This window comes from Triturus cristatus, chromosome 8 (genome assembly GCF_964204655.1).
Source record: "Triturus cristatus chromosome 8, aTriCri1.1, whole genome shotgun sequence".
NCBI lineage: Eukaryota > Metazoa > Chordata > Amphibia > Caudata > Salamandridae > Triturus > Triturus cristatus.
Genome location: NC_140591.1, coordinates 1,544,896,893 through 1,544,924,364, shown reverse-complemented (window position 1 = coordinate 1,544,924,364; position 27,472 = coordinate 1,544,896,893). Strand labels below are relative to the sequence as shown.

Genomic DNA, 27,472 nt, shown 5'->3' with positions numbered 1-27,472 from the left:
GGGGGGGAGCAGGTTCTTCTCATATCGCACAGCAGAGTCCATGAAGATAAAAATACCCGAAGCCCTGCTGAGCGACCTGTATCGAACATGTTCTAGGGATCGGTGGAGCCTCGCCACTAAGAACATACAAATACGATTTACTCCAGTTGATAACAAGACCCGAGTTCCTACCAAAAGATGTGAGTACGTCACAGACCACTATAAGTGATTTCTTGGGTGAGGCAAGATACAGCAGGATATCATCGGCATAGAGCGAAATACGGTCCTCGTGTTCAGGCGACCATCTAATATATCCGGGTGCCAACGTATCCACGCAGCCAGCGGCTCAAGGGCGAGGGCGAACAACAAAGGCCACAGGGGGCAACCCTGCCGAGTACCCCTCCCAAGCTGAAACGGAGTCGATGCCCGACCATTCACCACCACACTCGCAAGTGGCCCCTCATACAGCAACCTCACCCAGCTCACAAAACCGTGGCCAAAGCCGAACTTGGTCAGCACGGCCCACAAATATGCCCATTCCACCGTGTCAAAGGCCATCGTGGCGTCAAGAGACGCCACAATAGCTGGTTCACGCAGCGTGCCTGCCCTGGCGATTACACCATGAAGGCGCCGAAGATTTTTTTTTTTTTTTTTTTTTTTTTTTTTTGAAACCGTTTATTGCAGTCTGTAAAAAGTTACAGGTATGGGCCTACAACCACCCGGCCGGCCGCTAGAGTGACAAAAGCATATTGCATACATACAGTAAGAGTCTCTTGGCAGTGCAGAGTAGCGAAACAGGAGATAGCAATGTTGCAGGCCACATAGCTCCATGCCCACAGTACGGTTCCCTTTTCTCAAAACAAAACAACACGAAAAACCACACCCGCAAGGCAACCCGCGATCCAAGTGACAGCATGTGCTCCATAAGTGGGGGATCCAAACCAGCAGCAGAACTCTGACGAGGGGAATGGGAGTAGATCAGGGACTGGGGGACCGCGTGCCCACGGCCGAGGGAGGGGGGCCATCTAGGGAGACGGAGCAGGCGAGGCAGCCGGTAGCAGTGGCGGCTCACAAATACCCCCGCGGTAAGCGTTCCAGGGGCCCCAGATTTTCACCCACGCCCCAGGCTTACCCCTCGCCACATACACCACCTTTTCACGAAACATACACCAATCCATATGTTCTTTCCAAGCCAACACCGCAGGGGGCCTCTGGGATCCCCACAATTGAGCAATATCACGCTTAGCTATCATGTATCCCAGAGTCACCCACCGCGTCTGCGGGACCGAATAGTCATTTGGTTCCCACACATTCAGCAGGCATCTCCTCGCTTCAGGCAACAGCGCGACACGCATAACCACACGCAGGACCTCATGCACACCACGCCAGAATCGCTCCACCTTTGGGCACTCCCACAGTATATGCATGAAAGTTGCCAACGCACCACAGCCACGCTTACACATTCCGTCACCAGCAAAGCCCATACGTAGAAGCCTTGGCCCCGTCACGTAAACCCGGTGAAGGATCTTAAGCTGGACGAAACGAAGGCGAGCCGGGATGGCCACCTCTTTTGGAGAGGCCACCGCGGAAATCCAATCCTCGTCGTCCAGCTCTAGCCCGTCGGCGACCCAGGCCTCGCGGAGACTAGTCAGCAGGCACGATCTGTCGTTGATCAGTTTTTTATATACGAGGGAGATCGTGCTGTCTGGGACATGGCCATCCAGCACTCTGTCCTCCAGGGGGGAAGACTCCGGAATGGACGCGACATCCGGGAAGACGGAGCCCAGCGCATGGCGGACTTGTAGGTACCGAAAGTACTCACTGCCCTGCAGCTGAAACTCCGTCTGCAGCGCCGCAAAAGTCTTGAATCCCCCCCTCGTCCAGAGATCTCCCACCGTGCTGATTCCGATCGTGTCCCACTTCTCGAAGCCCTTCGACGTCCACAGGGAGCCCAACCTCTCAGACGCGTACAGCGGTGACGCTCGGGTCAAACGGTCCTTCCACCCCATGGCTGCATTAGCCGCGTGCCAGACACGCACCATGACACGCGTCGGTCCCGTCAGACGGGAGTCAGGCGCGGCAGAGTAGAGCGCTCGATTGTAGTCGCCACCGGGGAGGAGCATCTTGTCCATCTCAAACGCCGGGTTCAAGGCGGGCCCGTAAAGGCCATGATTAATTGCAGCCAGTTGGGAGGCCCAGTAATACCGTTTAATGTCCGGGAGGGCGACCCCCCCATCGTACCACGGGAGCGTCAATTTAGCTAGAGCAATGCGCGGCCTCCCGTCCCAGAACAGGCGCCGCTGGAGGCCCTCCACCTCACGGAAATAGCGTGCTGGAACCAAGTCCATAGTATTCTGGAGGGCGTAGAGGAAGCGCGGCAAGGACATCATTTTAAACAAGGCCGCTCGGCCGAGCGGCGAAAGCGGCAGACGCCGCCAGCGCACCACGTCCTCCTTCAAGCGCTGGAGGGGGGGCAACAAATTCCGCTCATAGCGGGCCTCCGGGTCAAGAGTGATATATATACCCAGGTACCGAAACCCCTGGGAGGCAATCTGGATTGGACAGTCCCGTGGCAGGACCGGAGCCTCCCCGGAAAGCACGTATACACAGGATTTCGCCCAGTTGATGACAAGTCCTGAGTTGCGACCGAATGAGCGCAAAACATCAACCAGGACGATCAGTGATTTACGCGGGGAGGCGAGATACAGGAGGATATCATCAGCATAGAGGGACACACGGTCCTCATACTCGGGGGTCCAGCGGAGACCACGGATGGAAGGGTGCCACCGCAGCCACTCCGCCAGGGGCTCCAGGGCCAGTGCAAACAGGAGAGGTGACAAGGGGCAACCCTGTCGCGTGCCCCGCCCCAGCGCGAATGGGACCGAGACTCGCCCATTCACCACCACCTGCGCCAATGGGCCCGAGTACAACAATTTGACCCAGCTGATAAAGCCCGGTCCAAATCCAAATTTCGCCAGCATCGCCCAGATGTATGGCCACTCCAGCGTGTCAAACGCCATGGTGGCGTCCAAGGACGCCAAGATGGCCGGCTCCCGCACAAATGGGACACGCGCGAGCACCCCGTGCAAGCGCCGCAGATTGAGCGCCGTGTTGCGGTGTGGTATAAAGCCAGATTGGTCTTGGTGGACCAAATCGCCCACCACGCCAACCAACCGGTTGGCCAACACCTTGGCGAGGATTTTGGGCTCCGCGTTCAGGAGCGAGATCGGCCTATAGGACGTGACCCGTTCACGGGGCTTCCCCTCCTTGTGGATCACCACAATTGTGGCCAGACGCTGGTCCGGCGGGAGGGAACCCTGCGAGTGGGCCGCCAGGAACATCGCGCGCAGGTGGGGCGCCAACACATCCGGGCGTAGCTTGTATAGCTCAATGGGAATACCATTGGGGCCCATGGCCTTGCCGGATGCAACCGAGCGAATAGCCAAGGCAATTTCGTCCGAGGTGGGAGGAGCGTCCAGCGAATCCCTGTCCTCCACCGTAAGGGAGGGCAGTGCGATGTCCCGAAGCAGGGCATGGGAATCTTCCTCCGAGCAGGGGGAAACCGGGGAGTAGACTTCGCGGAAATGGTCCGCAAAGCAGGAGACAATGGCTTCCGGCTCGGTGACACACGCACCATCCACACTCTCAATTAAAGGAACCACGCGGCTCGCTCTCTCCCTCTTATCCAACCACGCAATCAATTTGCCAGCCTTATCACCCACATCATACAATCGCCCCTGCTGCTCTCTACTGAGGCCCCTGGCCGCCTCCGTGACGAGGGCCCGATAGGCCGCCTGCTTTAGGTGTAGAACATGCAGCTTGGCGTCTGTTACCCCGCTCCCCAGGTCACCCTCCAGTTCTGCAATCTCGGCCTCTACCCGGGTCACCTCCTCCCGCTCGCGCCGCCGGGCATGGGAGATAAAGGAGAGGGCCTCCCCTCTTAGAACTACCTTGAAAGCCTCCCACAGGGAGATGGCCGAAGGGACCGACCCCACATTCTCGTCGAAATATCGCTGTAAGGATTTGATCAAATCGGCACGAATGGTGGGGTCGCGCAAATACCATGCATTGATTGGAGCCACCCTGCCATCCCCCCTCGGGAAGACATCGAAATGTAACAGCAATGGGGAGTGGTCTGAGATACCCCGCGCCAGATGGCGCACCTCCCCCACCCTCCCTGCATGGGCCGCCGGGACAAGGATGTAATCAAGCCGCGAGAGGCTACCATGGGCGCCCGAGTGGAAGGTGTACTGCCGCTGTGCGGGATGTTTTAATCGCCAGCAATCCACCAGGCCCAGCGTGTCTAAAAGGCCGGGCAGCCACGCCTGTGCCCGGGGGAGGTCCCTAGGGGGATGGCGATCCATAGACCCAGAAGCTACCGCATTAAAGTCCCCTCCAACCACCAGCAGGCCACTCGGAAGGTCCAGAAGGAGGTGCCCCAGATCCGCAAATGTGGTGGCTTGTAACCCAGGCGGGACGTACACTGATATAAAAATAAACACTCTACCCTCCATTCTTCCCACCAGAACAGTGTAGCGTCCCCTCTCATCATGGCGCACCTCATCAATCTCCAACGGGAGCGAGTTCTTGATCATAATGCCCACCCCCCGCGAGCCCGAAGTGAAGCCAGAATGGGCCGCCAAACGATATCCCCGCCGATTCATTGCATGAAAGGAGTTACCTATAAGGTGCGTCTCCTGCAGGAAGACAACATCTGGTGAAATACGTTTTAAGTATTGCAGGACCACACCACGCTTAATCCTATCCCCCAGGCCGTTAACATTCCATGACAACACAGTCAAATCCCTACCCCCCATCATACGTCGAAACAATCGGTCGTCCCCCACCGAGCATCTTAAGAACAACAACACAATAGCGGGTTTGCCTTGCGGTGCAAACAAACAACACACCCCCCCCCACCCCCCCATCCCAACAGAACTCCCCCCTCCCTGTACCCCTGCATGAGCCCAGACAGCCCCCCCAAAGTGCAGTGTGCCTGTCGCCCCATAGCTAAAACTAACTAGTCCCCCAGAGGAGGAGGGAAGCCCCCAACAGACCCCGCATGACCTCCGTAGGAGGGGAACATATGCAATCAATAAATGGTGAAGGAACATCGTCCAGAGCAAGGCCTATTCAGTCACCCCTCAATTCTGATCCGGCGGGCCCTCCTCGCCAGCCGCGCCCCCCCCGCCCCCCCGGCCCCGATCTCCAGGCAGTGTGTCCAACCAGTCCTCAGCCGCCTCGGGCCGGTCGAAGAAGTGCGTGCGACCATCCACCTCCACCCTCAGCTTAGCTGGAAAAAGCATTGAGTACTTGAGGTTCAGGTCCCGTAGGCGACGTTTAACACCAAGAAAACTCTGTCTCTGCTTCTGAACCGCCGGAGTAAAGTCTGGGTAGAAATGCACATCCATGTTGTCAAGCTTGACCGGTCCCTGTTGCCTGGAGGTCTGGAGGATAGCATCTCTGTCCCGAAAATTAAAAATCCGGGCAATGAGAGGCCGCGGCGGGGCACCGGTCTTAGGTCTGCCCCCAGGGACCCGGTGAGCACGCTCCACCGCAAAAAGCTTACTCAGCCCCCGGGGCTGGAGATGGGTCAGGATCAATTCTTCCACAAAAAGATCTGCCGCCTCCGCCTCTCGTCCCTCCGGCACCCCCACAATACGGACATTATTCCTCCGGGCCCGACCCTCGGAATCCTCCAGTCGCCGGTCCATCAGGGCGCTAGCCTGGCCAAGCCGGCGCACCTCCTTCTGAAGGGCCACCACGTCCGTCGTGAGGCTCGTTGTGGTGTGGGCCAGGGAATCGACCCGGTCGTTCGTTTTGGACAAGTCTGCCCTCACAAGGCTCACATCCACCAGGACCGAGTCTATTTTTTGCGCTAGGGTGTCGAAACGCTGGTCCACCGAGGCCTTCATCTCTGCAATGGCGCCCATGACGTCCCGGAGGGTCAAATCCACCGGATGAGCAGATGCCTCCGTCGGGCCCACCGGGGATGCGCGCAATGTCTCCGGAGAACCCTTCTGGAGCGTGTAGCGGTCCATACTGTTAGCTTGGTGCGCCGTGCCACGGCGGGTTGTCTTCACCTTCGCCCGGTCGCCATCTTGTTTGGTGGACATGCTTGCTCTCCCACCGCCGTGCCAATCTCCTCAAACGGGCCGCTATACCAATTCACGGGCTCCGGGGGGGGGCGGGGGCGACCACCGAACCGCAGGTCAACCCACCGCCGGCGGGTCGGCCGGGCTCCTGGACAAGACCACACCACCGCACCCGGCTCCGCAACCCAGCCTCGCTTGAGTGCAAGGAGGGCGCAAAAGCGAAAGTGAAAGTGCGGGGTACGCGAGTCACCCAGCCCTGCCCGCCGCTGTTGTTCAATATGTCCCCGGATCGCCCCACTACTCCAATCCGGGGGGCCGGCAAGGAGAAGGCCGCAACCTTCGATCGGTGCTCCCACCGGTGTCCGGGGTCCGATTCGAGCCCGAAAAACGGGTGGCGCCTCTGCTCGGGTTCCCCAACACAGTCCCCTCAACAAGGACAGGATATCGCCAGGATTAATTCAGGAGGTCGCGGAGGTCCTCGGGAGCCTCGCACCTACGCGGCCATCTTGGTTGCGCCGGCGCCGAAGATTTAACGCTGTGTTTCGGTGCAGGATGAAGCCGGATTGATCCGGGTGAACCAAGTCACCGAGTACCCTAATCAATCGGGTCGCCAGGATTTTAGCCAGAATTTTCGGCTCTGCGTTAAGAAGTGAGATAGGCCTATATGAGGCGCACTTATCTCGGGGTTTGCCCTCTTTGTGTATAACCACTATCGTCGCCAGTCGCTGGTCCAACGGGAGGGTCCCACTCCCCCGCGCCTCCACAAACATGGCGCGCAGGTGAGGGGCGACCCTATCCGAAAACAGCTTGTACAGGTCGACCGGCAAGCCGTTCGGTCCCGAGGCCTTGCCCGAGTTTAACGCGCGGATAGCCCCCGCCACCTCGTCAACCGTTATGTCACCATCTAGATCGTCCCTATCTATATCGGAGAGACAGGGCAACTCGATATCACGGAGGAGGTCACACTAGTCCTCGGGCGGCCTATCCGACACTGAGGCATAAACCCTACAGAAATAGTCCGAGAAACACTTTACAATACTCTCAGGTTCCACAATCGCCTCTCCCCTCTCTCCCGTCAACTCTGGCACAACTCTATTGACCCGTTCTTTTTTTGTCCAGCCAAGCCAGGAGTTTCCCTGCCTTGTCACCAACATCATACAACCGGCCCTGCTGTTCCCTACTGAGGGTCCTAGCGGCGTTCGTCACCAGGTCCTTATACTCAGCTTGCTTCAAGCAAAGCTCATGCAGTGAGGACTCTGTAACCTCCTCCTCCAGCACTCCCTCCAGAGCCGCGATCTCCTCCTCAACCTGCAGAACCTCGCCATCTCTCCGCCGCTTGGCAGCTACTACTAGGGAGAGGGCTTCCCCTCGGAGCACGGTCTTAAATGCTTCCCACAGCGACACTGCCGAGTCCATGGATCCCTGATTGTCCTTGAAAAAATTATCTACTTTCTTTACCAGCGCGCTGCGCATCTTGGGGTCTCGGAAATACCACGGGTTGATAGGGGCCACCCTTCCTCCTCCCTCCCGACCTAGATCCAGCCGGATCCACACTGGCGAATGGTCAGATATACCACGCGCCATGTGCCTCGCCTCGGAGACCAATGAGGCATGCGCAGCCAGAGTGAGTAGGTAATCAATCCTGGAAAGACTACCATGTGCCCCGGAGTGGAACGTGTATTGACTCTGTGTGGGGTGCCGGAGCCTCCAGCAGTCTATCAGGCCAAGCGTGTCTAGGAAGTCTGGAAGCCACTTCTGAGCCCCCCCTGTGTCTCTGGGCGGGTATCTATCCAGCAGGCCGGAGCCAACAGCGTTGAAATCACCTCCCACCACAAGCATACCCCCCGGGAGATCTAGCAGGGCCCTACCCAGATCTGTGAACGTGGAGGCCTGCAGGGCCGGCGGGACATAAACCGAAACTAAAACCAAAGTTCTTCCTTCCCACCGCCCCGCCACCGCTACAAACCTCCCCCTATCATCAACAATGGTGGAGTACACCTCAAATGGTAGCGAGGCTCTGACTAGGATGCCCACACCCCTGGACCCAGAGGAGAATCCCGAATGTGCTATAAATTTATAACCCTTCCTATTCAGAGCGTAGCACGTATTACCTATAAGATGCGTCTCCTGCAGCAGGGCAACATCCGGCATTGACCGTTTCAAGAATTGCAAAACAATCCCACGCTTAATGCGATCCCCCAAACCATTAACATTCCAGCTTATAACACTTAAACCCCTACCCCCCATCCTCAAACGTAAAGAGGCCCACCCCACACCCGAAGAGCCACCATGGAACAGTCCTGGAAACAATCCCCATGCCTTGCAGAAATAAACCCCCCAACAACAACCCCAAAATCCCAGAAACCCCCCCCACCCTGCACCCCTGCTGCAGCTTACAAAGCCCCCCCAACTTGCAGTGTGCCTGTCGCCCTACAAAACCCAAAAAATCTACAAAAAGTACCCTAAGGGAGGAAAAGAGCACCCCTCGTCCTCCCGCAGCCCTCCGCATTGACTGCACTCTATTCAAGTCTTCAAACATAGCCAAATCGAGTCAGACCGGCTCCGAAAAATCAGCCCTGCCCATCCCGGCCACTGTCCCCATCCTCGGCAATGTCCTCCCCCGTCCGTCGCCGGGGCAAAGCGTCCAGCCATTCATCGGCCATAACAGGAGAGTCAAAGAAGAATGTCCGATCTTCATGCACCACACGTAGTCTGGCAGGGAAGAGCATGGCATACTTCAGATCCCTCTCCCGGAGCCGCCTCTTCACCCCCAGAAAGCCCTGTCTCTGCCTCTGCACCTGCTGGGTGAAGTCCGGATAGAAATTCACCGACGCGTTCTGGAAGGGGACCGGGCCCGTCACCCTCGATGCTTGCAGGATAGCGTCCCGATCTCGAAAATGAAAGAGCCGAGCGACGATCGGCCTCGGTGGGGCACCCACCTTGGGCCTCTGACCAAGCACTCTTAAACGATCCTGTCTACCTGTATGGATGACCTGTGGCTCCTATACCTTCTTGTCCCCTGTCTTATGTAACATTTCACTGATTGATTGTCTCTGTGTAATTTGTGTGATGTACTGATGTTCTGACACCTTACTCTGGTTGGTAGGAGTGGCGCTATAAAACTAATTAAAATAAATGCATCTGGGAGAGAGTGGTTATGGAGGCTTGAGGGGGACTGTTAAAGGATGGTTATGAAGGAATCCGTAGCAGAGGTGGTCACTGGGGGGGGTCACAAGCATTGTTGCACTGGGCGCCACCAGCGCTAAAGCCGGCTCTTGCTACTGTGTTTTACATCTTCCTGCCTTTAATAAAGCACAGTGGCAGCCAGCATAAAAAACAAAGGTGCTTGCCTGCACTGAACTGGTGTCAGTCATGCAAAGGCAAATATATAGCCCAGTGTAGCAATCAGTGAAAGCCTTTCACTGATTACTACACTGCGCTATATATTTGCCTTTGTGTAGTAGAGTGAAAGCAGTTCAGAGCATGCAAGGATCTTGGATTCTAACGTCGCCGCCTGCCACCGCACTTTACATCCTCATTCAATAGTAAAGCGCGGTGGCAGCCGAGGTTGAAATCAAAGGGCCTCACATGCACTGAGCCGCATTTTTGTAATTAATATGAGGTGCACTTTGAAAATGAAGGTCAGACTGGAGCCAACTAGAACAGTACTCGCACCTTCAGCATTACTGAAAGTACATGTTTTTGAAAAAGATCGGTCTGTACCTCTTCCTTTGCAAATGTTTCTTCTGCTACACGTGTCAACAGGCAGAAGCAGGGCATTGTCACAATTCAAAGAATGAGTCCCTTTGATGGGTTTTGTCTTTTTCTTCTCTGCGTTTTCAATCCCAGACTGCAAAGTTGCAAAATTCAAGCCACAGAAAGGGAGAATGTCAGAAGGGAAAATACATTTATACTTCCCAATCTCCCACATTTGCAGTAAGGCACCAGCTCTCAGGAATGAGTTTATGTAGGTAGGAGACCCATCAAACATTTTGTTAGAGGTGGGCTAACCAAAAATTTAACAGGTAGAGCAGAAGGGTTTTTGAGTTGATGATAAGTAAAATACATTCATATATGCACTGGCGCCCCTTGAAATTTTGAGCAGGTGCAGCACTATGTCAAGGATTGTACACAGAGTCACAGACAGATTGATGCACACACATTCAAAAAAACTTTTTGGAAGAAGTTGAAACGTGTGTGCCTTAAGGGTATGTAGCGATTGCGCACAGTGGCCAGCTATACTGTTAGTGAATGACTTTGGAGAAAATGGGTATGTGATTAGTGTAGGACAGGACGGCGCAGAGAGAATGCTGCCATCTGAAATCTGTGCAGTGCAGCACAAAGTGTGAGAACATAATTGAGTTAAACGAAAACTAGACTGCAAAGTGAACGATTGTAAAGTAGACTACATTTTGATGAGATAAAAAGCTGCCAAGAGAGTGAAGTTGGATTACTGGAAGTAGAAGGCTGGGCAGAGAGTGCAAGGCTTAGCAGACAGTGTGTTGCTGAACAGAGTGAAGAACTATGCATTTTCTGAAAATGGACTATGCAGAGTTGAAGCATGTGTTATAATTGAGTGAAGTGCATTATATATCAGGGGTCGGAAAAATGTGCGAGTTGCTTGGGGTTTAGTAGCTCACAACGATTTTCACTGACCAGAAGTAGCTCTCACTACACAAAAGGTTGGAGACCCCTGGTTTATAGTCTAAAAGTGAAACAGGCTTTGTTAGTCATTTTCTATGGTAGCCGTATTTCAAGATGAGGCTGACTTTGTATAAGCTGGCTCATAATGTGAAAAAAATTAAACCTTGACGCTTTTAATTCGTAACTTCCATTTTTTTCTCACTTCTTTTTTTGTTTCATTTGTTAAAGCATTGCAATAGGTGGGATATACAAAATAATTAATACTTCTCTGCTGGAAGGAAAAAATGTTCTGAAACTGGTTCCGGTTTCTCCTTCGCCAGTCACAACCAGTTCTTCTACCGCCAGTATTTCAAGTCCCAAAAGTACTACATTAAATACGCCGTTTTCGAGCAGCACTACAGTTCCATTGGTTCCTGTGCCTATTGGTCAGCAATTAAACACTGGGACAAGTATTTTAGCTGGCAAGACTGATCACCCAGGACTGGCTCACAATATTTCCATGGAACGTTCCACCTCATCCTTCCATGGCACTGCTGTTCCTTTGGATAAACCTTTGATGCACCAAAGGACCGTCCCTCTTTCACTGTCAACTAAACACGGAGATAAGCCATGCATGGCAGTAAAACCAAACAACCTTCCAGGCACTGTAGGGTATCCTGTGTTGACTTCTGGGCATCATCTTCAGATACCAGCTAATGCCGAGGTCAAGTCAGTGCCAGCTTCTTGTTTGCCTCCTGCTGTTCAGCAGAAGATACTTGCAACTGCAGCAGCGAGTGCCTCTGGGACACAGTGCTCCAAGATGCCAAATGTTATTTACGTGTCCCCGGTCAACACCGTGAAGACGGACACTCCCAAACGCTTGCCAACCCTATACCCCAAGCCACAAGTACTGCACTCCAAGCCAGCAATTTATGCCACAGCACAAGATCCAAAAAGCTGTCCTGCCCCTGGTGTAAAAAGCTCAAACAGTGAGGAATGCCAGGGGAGTCCAATGAAGTGGGTTGTACACGATATTCCCCAGTCGGAGTCGCAGTGTCTTGTTCCTGTAAAGTCCTCAAACAGTATGGTTTCCAAGATACTAAAGACCTTGACAGGCATGAAAACAACAGAAAATAGTTCAGCAAGTCCGATTCCTTTGTGCCCTACGAGTACATCCGCAACAACAACTGGCGTCACTTCGGTTAAAGAGAATTCTTTAGTCTTGTACAATGGCAAATTGTATCTGCTTGCAAAAAAGGGCATGGATGTTTCCTCGAATGAATCTGAAAACACAAGTTCATCCGATACTAAGACTCCAGACAAGCCTACAGATGGAACATTGACCACTGACTCTGTAAATAATATATCTAGCAAAGTCGTGGATATGGTCCTATCGAAAAACAGAAATATTCCTCACGCTGGCCCCATCAAAACATGCATAAATTCAGCTGAAGTGAGCTCACCGTTTAAGGTAAAGGAAACTCCTCTATTAACACAAGGTGTTGCCATTCCTGTAAATAAAGAAAACTACCCAAGAATTGTGTCTACGATTAAAATTAACACGAATGGGGAGTGTTCGATTAAATCAATCTATCCGGAAAACAACGAACATTCTGCTGTGTCTATAAATGAATGTGAAACCCTAGAGAAGAATGATCCCATGAAGAATCTGGCAAGCCTATCTGATCCTACGGTTTCGCTAAATCGGGAGGTAAATATATCTGATCACATATTTTCTTTTTAAAATAACCAGTTGCTACTGTGTTAGATAATGTGTAAATATGATGTACAGTATATTAAACGGTAGTAATCTTCGTTGGCATCTGAAACGCATGCAAATAAGATGTTGAATAAATCTGTTTCACCTTAAGTTTACCCCTGTATACTTGTTTTACAAACTTGATACTGAATGAAGCTTTACTCCATTTATTTTTGCCTTAATGTTTGCACCATTTAACTCGGTGAACATATAACTTTTTGTTACCTTTAAGAAGGCTCCAATTCTGATGCAGTGGCTGTGATGTTTATCATGACTTTGTGGAACTTCACAAAAGGTGGTATTTATGCAGTCATGCTCTTTTTCTGCTCTAAACACTTGCACTCAGCTTTTTCCAAGAGCACAGTAATGGACGAATAAAGAAACCCCTGCATGCGATTTACACTTAGGTTTGTGTTGACAATTTTATCAAGCTAAAGTGCCGACTCAGGATCAAGGATGGTGTTAAACCTCAAGCATGTATTAGACATTATGTCTCTATATGGCACCCAAACATAAAAGTGAAATAAATATCACTTTCGAAGAATAAAATCTTCTGGGGTCAGTAGTAAGTACAAACCATAACGGCCTATTACAATTATTTAATGTGCAATACAGAAGGTAACAAACAATAGTTACTAAAAGTGCATATCCGATAAATATAAGGAATTAGCTTAAGGGTCTGTCAAATTCAGCAAGAGAATGGCATGAAGTCAAGTCCAAAGCTTGATACAAACCAATAAGGGTTTAATCTCCAAAGTCTGGGATCAGAAGTCTGGCTCACCTCCAAATGTTACTAACTTCTATAGTGAAATTCACAATCGAAGTCAATGGAAATCATATAGTCAGCATACGGTGAGCAAAGTTAAAGGAATCCCAATGCAGAATTCTACAATGTCACCTATTACCGCCATCACAGCACTATCCTCTAATGACTATTAATGTTCTATTTTCTGACCTAACATTCGATGCGGCAACTAAAATTTAGTTACACAAACAGTGGAAGCCCCATAAACAGCGATACAGGCAGGAAGAGCCTTGAGTGTTGCAAAATGATTCCTCCATAATTCTTCGAGAACAGCATGTCCACACAGAGCACCGATGCACATTTAGGTTACATGTGGTGCCAGAGCAAACTGGCTGCGTTAAAATTCAAGATTGAAGTTAAGCCTAGTTCTGGGCTAGTTTAACCATGCATAGGAAAACACAGTTCTGTCAAATGCAGCGTTTTTGCTTAAATGCAGAACTGTTCATAATGTTAATATTTTTATTAAATCAAATCAGCTCTTACATATATGTTCATGTAACTGTAAATTAGAGGAGCCTTTCGATATTAAAGAAAGAGTGCCTTAAAGCAAGTTTATAGTATGACTGTTTTAAAGAAAGAGTGGTTCTATAAATGAGGCAAGCTGAAGAATAATGGCACATTCTATGTGAATGCTTGCAAGAAAGAAAAGCAGAGATCAGGAACTAGTGTTTGTAGGCATGTGTGGCTTTATACATACATGCTTCGCATAATCCTCCCATCTAGAGATGGGCTCAGATGTTTGCAAGTTGTTTTTCTCTGAAGACAGTCGTTCCAGTCATGAGGTAGTGTGACTCCTCTTGCTGGTAATGCGCATTTTCATCGACTCAATTGTTAGATTTTCTTCCAGCGTCTGGTTCGGATGTGTGCTGTCCTGCTCTGGTTTGACACAGTTGTGCTGCACTTTTCTCAGTTCATACCTGCTTACTGTTGGTAGTATCGATTTGTTGTTCTCTCTCTCTCCCTCTACCCCTCCCCCTCTGTCCGCCCGGTTTGACGACTTTCATTTTGTCGATCCTTAGGCGGGCACCCCCACACCATGTCCACTCAGTGATGAAACGCTGTGGTCACAGGATCAGCGTACTCGCTTCGGATCTCGCGGCGTACTCCGCCCGTTGGTTTTGTCAGGGATAGCACACTCGCTATAGATGTTCAAGACACACATTGCTTCTTATTGTACCCTACACACCGCTACATTTGGATAGTAAAATTATTTTTTACTATTTAAGATTGGCAGATCCTACATTGTTGAACATATCGCACCTATTTTGAAAGACCTAGCCGGGTCGAAAGTATAACCGTGAACTAGGCATAAAATACCAGTGGTATAGCCATACAGCCCTGAAGAAGTCGAGGGTTATTGTTCCAACGACGAAACACTTGTTGGCTGGAGCTTGTGGTGTTTTTTGGAATAAAGAAAAAGAATTCTGACAAAAGGACTATTCTGTTTTGATTGCAATTTTGCATAAAATTGCCAAATTACATGAACGCGTGTGCACAGGAATGAACTTTATGTAACTTTGGGACCTTGTTTGGTACCTTACGGGGGGTTTTAGGCATGTTTCCCTCACCTGTTGCACCGTCTCATTTTGTTGCATTGTTCTATGCTACGACACATTGCAGGCGCCGTATTTCCTGTGTCAATTAGTACCCCCCTTTTGGTCAATACCTTTTTGTTTCTGTCCTCAGTGTCATGCTAAATATCCTCGCCCCGATCTCCACCAGTTGTGTAATATGTGCCTCTCCCCTGAACACGATGAGGACAGCTACGAGGCTTGCCGCTCCTTCACGTCCAAAAAGACTTTAAGCGACAGTTGGGCTTACATCTCGAAATGTCTGAAATAAGCTCAGACAATACACCCGACATCCAAGACAAACATCACTCACAGGCGTTGGCTGCAGACGAAGAGACCTTCTCCCCCAACGATAGTCCCAGCTCCGAAGTTGAGATACAAGATCTACCTCCTGCTCAGTCAGCCGTGAGTACTGTGCCTGCACCACCCCGACATCGACCCCAGCAGACCATCGCAAAGGGTCAACCTCCTGTTCAAGACCAACCTAAACATATTGCCCGGGCCACCACTGCCTTCGGGTCATGGTCGGCTCTACTGCTTCTTCGGACACGCCCAGCTCTTGCTTGGAGCCAAAGAAGCCATTAAAGCCATAAGATTCGGAGCCAGCTACTCCAGTGTCGGACTCAAGTCGAGCTTTGGAGCCAAAAACTTCAGCATTGAAACACCAACTGCTGTCTGCACCGAAACCAACCCCATTGGAGCCAAAATCTTTGAGGCGAAAACATCCGCGTCGGAACCGAGCACTTCGGTGTCCAGCAGAACTGTCAATCGATGGAGGTCCTTGGAACCCTTGCTTCAAAGACTTCAAGACGAACTTGACTCTCGGCAAAGCATATTATGATCCATCCCTACACAGGCTGAATAATCACTAGACCTCTCCACACTGGTGCATAATCTTTCAAGAGGTAGATGTCTTTTGAAGACGCTTTGGACGTTCCAACCCTGCCCAAACAAAGGAAAAATATCGACAAGGCTACAAGTCCTGTCCTGTTCAGTATCCCTGTATGCATCACCTAAAGGAAGAGAGAACGACCTACTTTAAAATTTGAAGGAATTCCAGACCCTGGATGATGATGTACAATCTGTATGGAAGTTGCCGGTCAAACCTCCTGAAATGTATCAAGGAAAAATGTTTGGAAAACTCAAGTACACATGGAAATATGTGTGGGAAGCACCTCCCTCCCCTTTTATTTCCTCCTTTTCCCCTGGAAACGTTAGCATCGGACTGTTTACTGGCTTTGGCAAATATCCCCAAGTTTAGCCAAACTGTGAATCGTCGCATTAGGCTTCCATTGTGCCTGGTTAACTGTTAGCCTAATGATCCATCTGCTACTTCAATAAAGAGACCAAATATGGCCTTTTCATGGTCAAAAGCTGTCCCAGAATACTGTTCTTCACGTACAGTCAAATGCAGATGCAATAATATTGGGCTTCTACAAGGATATGTTGATAGCAATATCCTGATATCAGTATGCTCATCCTCCTAAATTACAGAAAAAATGTTCAAGAAGTTTGTTAGAACAGTAAGGTTCACTGTCACTGTGACACAGACCTCATCTAGAACTCTAACGATTGACAGCTGGGGTTTTGCAACTTCCTAATCTTGATTAACCAAACTGAGCCAGAGTGTGCATAGCAGAACAAGGAAAACACCCAGCCTCTAAATAGTGGGATTCACTGACCCAATTCATTTATCCAATGGTCACAAGTGGAGTCATCAGGACCTGTGGAGATGCGCCACAAGCCTTACGCCTTACTGGACCCATAAAATGTGGACACACACAAGCCTCGAAGACTCCTCTAATCTGCATGCCAGCAGAGGCGAAACACACGTTGGTTGTCCGGAACTACTCATTAATGGGCAGTCAATAAATCATTTGGAATCTTCTTGGACATTCATATTGAATACTTTTTGAATATCTGTGAATCGAAAAAGTATAGTTAAGGATGATGGGTAGCATTTGTATTCATAATACTTATATTACCAAAGGGAAGTAGGCCCGTACTCCTTTGAATTTGTCCCTTCCACAGGAAACTGCTGTGCAGCATTGTTGAAAGTAAAAAATATATAAAACTGACACGACCAGCGTTGACAGCGACATAGCGTTATAAATTTTAAAAAAATTGCCATGCTGCTGTGCAGTATGCCTAAAAAACATCGACTGAGCCAGTAGAGCTTGCATAGGTCTCATCATCTTAGGACTCATCATCTGGAATACACAGGGAGGCCTGCAACTTCTCTTACTCCCCTTATATTTCTCCTCCATACTACCTCTCTCACTATTTGACCCTCTCACCCCCTTTTTTTTTCCCCCTAATTCTCATACCATATTATGGAGCCTATGGACCCACACATCTATTCCATCAAATACCCCCCTAACCTCTCAAAAAAGGCGGCCAAAAGCTTCAAACATCGTCTACTAAAATCACATCCCGAAACCCTAATCTCTGACCCCTATTTTTCAAATAACACAGGACACATAACAAACGACATTATCTTCTACACCAAAAGGAGAGCACAATGACGGAAAGCCTTACTCGCCCTATTCTCAATTTCATCAACCAAAAAAACCGCACACTGCCTCACATAAATTATCATTCCCTCCCCGTTCTACAAAGCAACTGCTACATTTACCATTTATCATAATGGGATTATCCTCATGCAGGCAGCAGACCATAACCTGAATTTACTGGACAACATCTTTCCGAGCATCACAGCGAAGGTTGCAAGATCCTGTTCCACCTCCCTCCCAAACCATTCTCCTAACCCTCTGTCAGATTCCTTACCTGACGCCCCATCCAGACACTCCCCCTTGGTATCCCATTGTTCATATACATCCACCCCAGACCTAACCGACACCCCATCTAATGACATACACCCACATAATCTCCACTCCTTCCCCAGCACCACCACAATCTCTACCATAACCACCTCGCCTTTCACTCGCATCACCTCGCCCCCAGATCTCCTTCACGCCCCCGCGTCCTCCACTACCACTCCCTTTCTACACAACCGCACCTTCGCCCACCCTTTAGTTAGTACTTCCTTCCCCACCTCCATCATCATCCCCAGTAACTCCAATGCGGGTTCTGCTCCGATCTCCTCTTCTTACACACTTACTCCAGATCAATCCGCTGTTCCATCTTCTTCCTCTACCTGCACTACAACTCTCACCGTTCCTCCTCCCATAGCTCATTCCAATAACCCCTCACGTCCCCTCTTCACCCCCCCCCCCCTTTCCAGCTACCACCACTCTACAAGGATGTCACACAACGAATCAGATCCTCCTAAAGTACACATCAATACCCCTTCACATCGCCTCTCCACCCATCCCGTCCCTATGGACTCCCACACTGAAAAACCACCATGCGTCGAACCAGTTCACGTCATGCCCTGGGACACCACACTAGCAATAACCCCTCCTCACCTTACCACAGTCCAGGCCACCAATATGATAACTCCTACACCTGACCCCAGTCTCGATGAGATACTATTCTGCCTTCAACAAATAAAAGGCGACATCCAGACTCTTCACGACCTGATCCGGCCTCAACCCAACCCACAAGCAAACCCTATGCATCGGCACTGCACTAGCCCCCCTGCCTCAACTCCCCAAATGGAATACAGTACCCTAATGCCTCATCCCTAATGCCTCATCCCGCCCGACCAGGGAAAAGAGAACCCTATCTCCAAGTGAGCTCACTTCCCTGCTTCATTCCTACGAACTTCCTTCCCCACCCTCTATACCAGAACACACAGATGACACACAGAAACTGTCCTTAATCCAACCCATCCATCCCAATGCATCTAGAAGTACAAGACACACCCCCAGAGATATTGATGCAAATAACCTCAAGAGAGTACCCATCTCCCATGACCAGAAAACCACTTTGACCAAGGCCCAGCTAAAATGTATCCTTCTAAACTGTAGATCAGCATCACGTCATGCCGCCGATATAGCTGACCTCATTATAACCAATAAACCTGACCTTATCATCTTGACGGAAACCTGGCTAAACGAATCATCCACACCCATCTTAGACATTTTAGTTCCCCCAAATTATTACATCACAAGACTTGATAGATTTGATAAGCTAGGGGGTGGTATTGCTGCATTCACAGGAACAACCTCTCAGTGAACCGCTCCAACTCCCCGGTATTCTCTTCCTGTGAATACCTCTGCCTAGACATCTCGAGCAATAACAAACCAATATGCTCACTCCACTCTACCATCCTCCTGGTAACAACCTTACCTTCATCGAACACATTATGGATATTCTAGCCACAAATGTCAGTCAACCGATTACTCAGATATTCCTGGGGGACTTCAACCTCCACTGGAATGATCTAAATGACCCGGAGGTCAACAGCCTCAAAGCTTTCCTGTCCGATCTCAACCTGTCCCAAATTTGTGATAGTCCCATCCACGATAAGGGCTCAACCCTTGATCTAGTGATCCCCAAAGTAGACTCTATTCAGCTAGAATCGATTCTTCCTTGCGACTGGTCCGATCATCACATAATCACTTTCAATATCAAGGAAGTAGTTAAATTACTCTCTATCCAACCTAAGAGAACGAAAATCTGGAGAAGGAACCTTGATAACCTCAATCCTACCGCACTCGCAACCGCTAGCCACATCTCACGCCCCCACTGGATGGATTAGATGATGTACAGGACTTGACCAATCACTACTTCAAATCTATGAACAGGTTACTCGACAACCTAGCACCACTACAATTGAAAAGAGTCATCACAAAAGACTCAAACCCCTGGTATGATGGTAGGCTAAATGAAGACAGAAGATCACTGAGAGCTATTGAAAGACAATGGAGATCCGCTCCATCCGCTGCCCACCTCAAACTACTAAGAAGCACCAGAAAGATTAGACGTTCATAAGCTGACTTCATATGTAAACAATTAGACCAAGCTAAGAATCACCCCAAAAAACTATTCGAAATAATCAAAGCTCAATCTAAGGGTGTTTCCCACTCCCCCCAAGGTAATCCAGAAACACTCCCCAATTGTGAAGAGCTTGCCACCTTTTTCGCAATAAAGACTGAAAATTTAAAGACAGACCTACTTAACGACCTATTATCCCACACCCACCCACACATTATCACCACGCTGACCACTCCAGTGACCCCGCCTAACTGTTCTACAAAGCTCGACCTCAAGAACAACGCCTCCTGGACCACCTTCAACTTCTACAGTGAAGAAACTATCTTAAACACGCTCATGGCTTTGAATCCCTCCAAACATTTCACAGATCCTCTCCCAGCAACCCACTTAAAGACCTTCATGCCACCGCTAGTGCCCCTATGGACCAGGATTATAAACACCTCTCTTTTGCAAGGAACCATCCCGGACATCCTCAACGCGGGTCAGGTATCCCCTATCCTAAGAAAGTATCAGCTGACCCGTCAGACCTGAATAACTATCGCCCAATATCCAACATTTCAACCCTGGCCAAACTACTCGAAAAATGTGTCCACGTGCAGCTCAGTAACCACATTGACTATTTCAACCTGCTAGATCAATTCCAATCTGGCTTTCGATCTGGGCATAGTACGGAATCAGCCATGACCCACATTAAAGATGACGCTCTACAAATACGGGACCAAAATAAAGCCTGTTTGTTAATCCTACTTGACTCATCCTCAGCCTTCGATACAGTCAAACACAGCAACCTACTAGACCTCTTGAAACATTGAATGGGTTTATCTCGAACAGTGTTAAACTGGTTCACTTCCTTCCTCCAAGACAGAACGCAAAGATTCAAGATCAACCAATCTTTATCTAACCCCACCCACCTTGGGAGTAACCCATGGATCTTCCCTCTCCCCAGCATACTTCAATCTGTTTATGGAACCACTCACTGAGCTTCTCAAATCCTCAAACATCTAATATCACATGTACGCCGACGACACACAACTTTACATGAAGGTCAACTCTCTTGAAGACATCAAGTCCCTTAACTCTATGCTCCAAAAAAACACAGATCTGGTTGGCAAGCAACCATTTAAGACTTAACAGACTAAAAACAGAATTCCTCCTTATCACTCCCCCCAAACAAATAGTCATGATCCGCGAGTGGATGCAGCACCTAACTGCACTCTGGTTAACCTGTCATCATTGATTCTGCGAAATCCCTTGGAATAACTCTGGATAATAAACTAAACATGCAGAAACACATCAGCGCTGCAACTAAAGGAGCCAATTTTCAGATGAACACCCTGAGAAAACTGAAACCATGCATACCCACGAATGACTATAAACAGGCAGTTCAAGCCCTTTTAATTCCCAGAGTGGACTATGGGTGTGTCGCTCTCTGCGGCCTTCCCAGATCCACAACCGCTCCGCTAAGAGCCTCAATCAATACAGCCGCTAGACTCATCACAGGCTCCAGAAGAAACTGCCACATTTCCCCTGACCTTCGTGCCCTCAACTGGTTACCTTTTGAGGCCAGAATCCACTTAAAAATCGCCTGTATGACACATAAGGCATTGCACCAAAAAACCCCGAGATACCTTGCGGAGAAACTAGTACTATCGGGTGGTAGCAGAACCACTAGGAGTCCTGATAATCTTATACTTAAACCACAACATTCCTTCAAGAAAAAAACGTACAATCGTGCCTTCTCAGGAATGGCCCCCAGGATCTGGAACGCCTTGCCCCCAGAAACCAGATTGAATCCATCCGCATCTTTCTTCAAAAAAGAAGTGAAAGCGATTTTCTTGTCCAGATTCACCTGAACTTTCTTATACACTCTTGTTGATATGTGCTAGTAGCTAACATTTACCAGGATTGTATTCGCATAATTCATCGTATTTATATGTATCTGTCATTCACCTACATGTGCCCTGTAAAGCGCTTTGATACCCGCAAGGGTCTTGTTCGATGCTATACAAAACTGTCAAAATAAAATAAAAATAGGCGAGACTTACTGGCCTTTGCCAGTGTATGTTTAAAATGGCTATGCATTTTTGGCTAAGAAGAATGTTCTTAGAAGGAGCCAGGGTTGCAGCAGCCCAGTTCCAAATAGCGTTGGGACTAGCACTAGATGCAATGGTGGCCCTTTTGTACTCCAAAGCAGAGTTCTAATTGTCCACAAATTCAGATCACTGTTTTTCTCATGACCACAAAAACACTTCACTAAGGTTTGTAGCAAGTGGTCCACCATATTTGCCCAACTGCAGCATTGTGGCAATTTGATTGGTTCCTTGTTCTGTAGACTTACTGGATATCAGTGAGTTTCGTTCTCAAATAGTCTAAAACCACCACCAACAGAAATATGCCAATTGTCCGCAGGCATAGCTGTCATTTCATCTGCGTTCCATTTGACTAGCTTTTAGTGCAGCTGGTGTGTGGCAACAAAACAATCTCAGTCACATTAATTTCATTCCAAGTTTTGAAGCTATAGTTGACTCGAGAATAGTGTGTATGTTTAATACCACATATTTGTAGAGGTGGGCCTTACTAAGGCCTACCGGTGCAGGGGTTCGCCCTTCTTTGTGCACTAGTCCTTGGACCAACAAATGAAGATTGGCACAAAAGCTGTAATATCAAAACAATAGTTTATTAAAGCCTCATGAGTGGAACTACATCTATACAGAACCCTCAGGCAATGTATGAGGTAGTACAAGGAGTACAGAAACCATGGCCCTTTTATACCCACTTTGTAGCTGAGTAAGCATGAGAGCTCAAAAGGAAGCAGTATAAGTATACATAAGAATAGCTATTCACATATATGGAGTAGCAGAAAATACTTAGTCAACAAAGTGGGAGGGGTGATGAAATTGCTGACATCAGTTGAAACAGCCTGACAGTTACACACTAGGACAGGTGCATTCAGCTACAGGTCTTTCTGAGCATGTGCAAGGCTCTGACTCAGTAGTGAAGGAGTTAACTGTAACAAATGACACAAGCAGAATACACGGGTAGGCAATTGTGAAGAGGGAGAAAGCACATGGAGAGCACATGGCTAACTAAAATGGCTGCCAAAAACAAAATGGCTTCAGCTCATGCTAACAGTGATCTCTGCCAACTTCCACAGACGGCCCTTTTAGCATTAGCTGAAGACATCTATGATTTTAGAAGAAACAATAAAAACAACTTGTATGTCGATTTGCATCATGTCATTAACTTCTTGGTCTAGTATATATTGGGCATTCACTTTCCCAATGCTATGTTTGGTAGGTATACAAGCAGAGGCACAAAGGGAACAAAGCATTGGACCACATTGTAGGCACAGGCATCATTTCAGCAGAATTGTAAATTATATACCTAATATTGTCAACAATTTTCAACCCCAGGTAGCAAATAATGTCCACAGTCAACCGGTTAAAGTCCATGTTCCGGTATCAGGGTGAATCTCCCCAGCAATTTTATGCAGTTTAGAGATTGCATCAAAAACTGAAGGGGCGTGATCAGGGATATAAACACAACAACTGCTCCCGATGATGCGACATGCACCACCTCGATCAGCCAGTACAACATCCAGGGCCATTCGGTTTTGGAGCGCCACAATCCTCGCAATTTGCAGTTCTTCTATTATGTTTCCAAGTGCCATAGCTGTTTGGTTAGTTACAGCCTCTACAACACGTGCCATGCGTCTGATTTTCCTGCTGTTCAAGGCAGCACCAATAAAGAAGAACAGTCCCAAATTAAAATCAACATATTGCTGCAGTGCAGTGTCAGTCTGATCCACCTCATCATGATTTGTTGTCCTCTTAAATCTGATTTTGGAGATGTCATTAAATAGTTTATAGTCCTTGTGATATGATGCAGGTGCCAAAAACACAAGTGGTAACAAAAAGGACACAAAACAAGTACCGGACTAGCCAATGGGTAAATTATAATATCCCTTATTTCCACATATAAAATAGGTATTATGCGATGATGCAAAACTTCTGTTATTAACTCCAGTAATATTTAAAAGCAGAATACAATCACTTTTTCCCACTGGAATTTTGCCAACACTGTTCACACACAAGTCTGCTCGAGCCCTAGTAACAGCTATAACAAAAGGTCCATTACCCTTAGCAGTTCGAGTATTTGGGAAAACATACTGTGTAGACGAATTTCCTTGGCGATACTCCTCCATGTTCCTTTAGCCTGCGGATCTCCTGCCTCATCAGGATAGCACATTTTATTTAGATGGTAGTTTAGTCTTCCTACACCAGAATCAGTGATATTAGCAACATGAGTGGCCCACAACAGAGCAAACCAGGCTCTACCGGAGCCATTGTGAGAGAATGGCAAAGGATTGAAAGGTGTTCCTTCCTTTTTCTGATGAGCTGGAATCATTCCAAACACCCAACAGTCGGTAAAGTTCATAGCATTATTTGTGTGGTGCAACATCTGGATGAACTTGTTGTTAAGATAAGACTGTCCATGCTTCTGCTCATGATAAGGGATGGTGAAGTAGTGGTGCTCAATAGGTGCTGGAGTAGTGGCAGTCAGTGTTCTTCGAGCGGGAGCCACTTCCTCTACACCCCAAGTTATTACTGCCATAATAATCACAGTGACAGTAAACCCAGCAATGCACATAGTCTTCTTGTTGCATATTCTTGCAGCATTCAATGTCTTTCCCATAGGCATGTTTATCTTGACATTGAAATAACAAAGCAGATGGAGCGCTAAAGTCCTGGGCAGCTGATATCGAGATGCACCAGGGATCGTGTGGTCCGGGAAGACTTCCTCAGGTTCTTCAGGTGATGTCAGGATGTGTCAGCAGCGCCAAAACAAGTAATGCCACTAACCTTTAGTACCACCAGCGGGGACGACGGAGTGTAGAGAAGTCCCCCTACTTCCCTGAGCACAACCACACACAGAGTAGATATACACTGCTATGTAAGGAAGCACCCCGGGGAATAGGGAAAATGGATAAAATAATAAACTCTGCTGCTGTGCTGGAGTCTTCTTACACCTTAGGTCTGGTCTATGGCTCGGTATAACTTCAGAAGTCAGCCCACAAACATAAGCTGCAGATGAAAGAACAGAGAGGGATATGAGAAATAACTCAGGGATTCATTCATATCACACAACAGGATGCTCCTATAGTCAGATACTCACAATATAACAAGCAGCAATACTCTTAGAGAAGGTTCTGAGACTATCCAATCCCAGTGAGACCATACACTGAGAGACGATGAACTGGAATGCCAGGGAGTTTATGAGCTCACTGAACCCAAGGATGATTTCAAACAACAAACAAAGTCACGGTAAAGGGTGTCTTAAGAGGACTATGAATAGCACCATAAACAAGCATAAAAACGCTGTTAATAGCACAGCATAAGAGCGAAGGAATAAAGTTGTGCACGCAGTAGTCACAAGCTCAAGTTCAATACCACTGAGCAATTACGCGCCAAACCACTGTTTGCAAGCACAGTGTAGATTGTAAGCACAGGCTCCAAAAGAGAAGACCAGCGTGGAAATAATTACAAAATTAAACTGTTTCGAAAAGCAGAAGGAGCACTCCAGCACTTCCTTTCCAAGTGAGGTTAAATACCTTGTGTTTCCAGCGTTGGTAAAAAACAGACTCCTCTGACCTTGAAAGCAACCCTTCAAACACTTCGGAATGAAGAAATGTCAGCAACGGTGATTAATGTGAACCAGCTGGAACACTCCTCAGAGAAAGCCCGGGCCTCGGAAAGCAATTGCCTCGCTTGACGAAAGAGCTTCAGCAGGCAACAACAAATCCAAACAAGAAATCCAGTGGGGAATACCATCCACTTACTTGAACTCAAAAACAGGTGAGATTGTCAAGCCCCAAACCCCAGGAAGGGGAGGGGCTTTATAGGAGCAGAAATCCAGGTGTTTCCTTATCCATCTACCAGCATTCCGTCCCAAGGGATTCTGGGACATGTAGTCCGCTGTGCGCCATTTGCCAATAGACCTGGTAACATGCATACAGGGGAAAAGAGCCCTAACTGTAGGTGCAGGGAAACCCATGTTTACTGACCTACGCTTAAGAATCGCAACAGGTGATATGGCTTGGCCTGTCTCTGTGTCCAGGATGTCTCAATGGTCGGTAAGTGTAGCAGGTTCCACCAGGGCAGACGGCACCTTCTTACAGTGCGTGGAGTGAATCCAATTCTTCCGATTGGTCACTTGGACTGCAGTTCTGGTCGCCAAGAGCACCTGCTCAGGACCTTGCCACCTCGGTTCCAGGCTATTCAACCTCTGAAAGACTTTGATCATCACCTGGTCACCGGGCCACAGATCATGGCCATCACCTCGCGACCTGTCAGGAAGAGCTTCTCGAACCTTTTGATGAATAGAAAGCAAACTGTCCGTCAACTGTGACAGTCACTCATCAGCACACAAGGTACATCATGTATTGGGCATGGCTTAGAAATCCCCCAGATATTCATTGGCCTTCCAAAAACCACCTCATACAGTGTAAGGCCAGATTGTGTATGTGGCACCGTTCTAATGGACAATAATGCTAAGGGTAGTGCATCAGCCCTTTTCAGAGATGTGGAAGCCTGGATTTTAGCCACCTTAAGTTTGAGAGTAGAATTGTATTGTTCTACTAGCCCTGCTGATTGTGGGTGGAAAGCAGCATGAAATTTCTGCTTAATTCTCAATCCTTTCAAGACATACTCAATAACTTTCCCAATGAAATGGGGTCCATTATCACTCCACAAAAGTCGGCAAACACCAAATCTGGGGGAAAACTCCTTTAAAAGCACCTTTGCTGTAGTAAGAGCTGTATTATCTTTCGTAGGGTACGCTTCTATCCACTTACTGAAGGCACATACCACTACTAGGACATACTTTAAGTTATTACAGCGTTCAAGCTGGATGTAATCCATTTGCAGAACCTCAAAAGGTGCAGTTGGTGTGACAAACCCTACTGTTGGAGTTCGTGTTCCCTTTCCTGGATTATACTGGAGACAAATCAAGCAAGACTACACTGTCTTTTTAGCTGTGCCGGCAATTTCTGGATGATCCCAAACTTGCGTAAGCAACTTCGCTATTGAGGAAGCTCCAATATGTGCCGGCCCATGTGCAATGTGACTCATAGGATGTAAATAGGCTGTGGGCAATCTCCATTTAGTCGTCTTTATTTCTCCAACAGCCCTCATCATCCAATGTTCTCTCCTTAGACCATTGCTCTAGTTCATCAACAGAGGCAGATCGCTGCATATCCAGCACTTCTTGCCTGGCATCATGCCAGCGTTCAGCCTGAGACTTAACCACATACATAGATGTAGTGCTTCGCTGCATTGCAGTCTCACGGGCTGTGTGATCCGCAAAGGTATTGCCATGTCCTATTTTATCAGTCACTTTCTTGTGTGCACTACACTTAACAATCGCTATTTTCTTTGGATATGTCAAGGCAGTAAGGAGATTATGTACTAATTCTCCATGCACTATTTGTGTCCCATGTGATGTAAGGAAGCCTCTTTCCTTCCAGAGCAGCCCAAAATCGTGAGCCACTGCAAAGGCATAGCGGCTATCGGTGATAGATGTTAACAGACAAGTTAGTACTAAGTTCACACGCCCTCGTCAATGCTATCAGCTCAGCTGCCTGAGCTGACTTCTGTGGAATGCGAGCTGTCTCAACTACCATCTGAAGCGTTGTGATTGCCTATGCAGCTGATGTTGTGCCATCCGATAATTTCAAGCA

General features: G+C 48.5%; 1 protein-coding gene across 2 annotated transcripts in view; it reads left to right on the top strand.

Moving 5' to 3' along the window:
• Positions 1 to 27,472, top strand: part of LRIF1 (ligand dependent nuclear receptor interacting factor 1) — a 152,437-nt gene that overhangs the window by 94,075 nt on the left and 30,890 nt on the right. For both annotated transcript variants that reach the window (XM_085623438.1, XM_085623439.1), the window contains exon 2: positions 10,947 to 12,408. In XM_085623438.1, the coding sequence (XP_085479564.1) occupies positions 10,947 to 12,408 (1,462 nt within the window). The remainder of the gene's footprint in view (positions 1 to 10,946; positions 12,409 to 27,472) is intronic.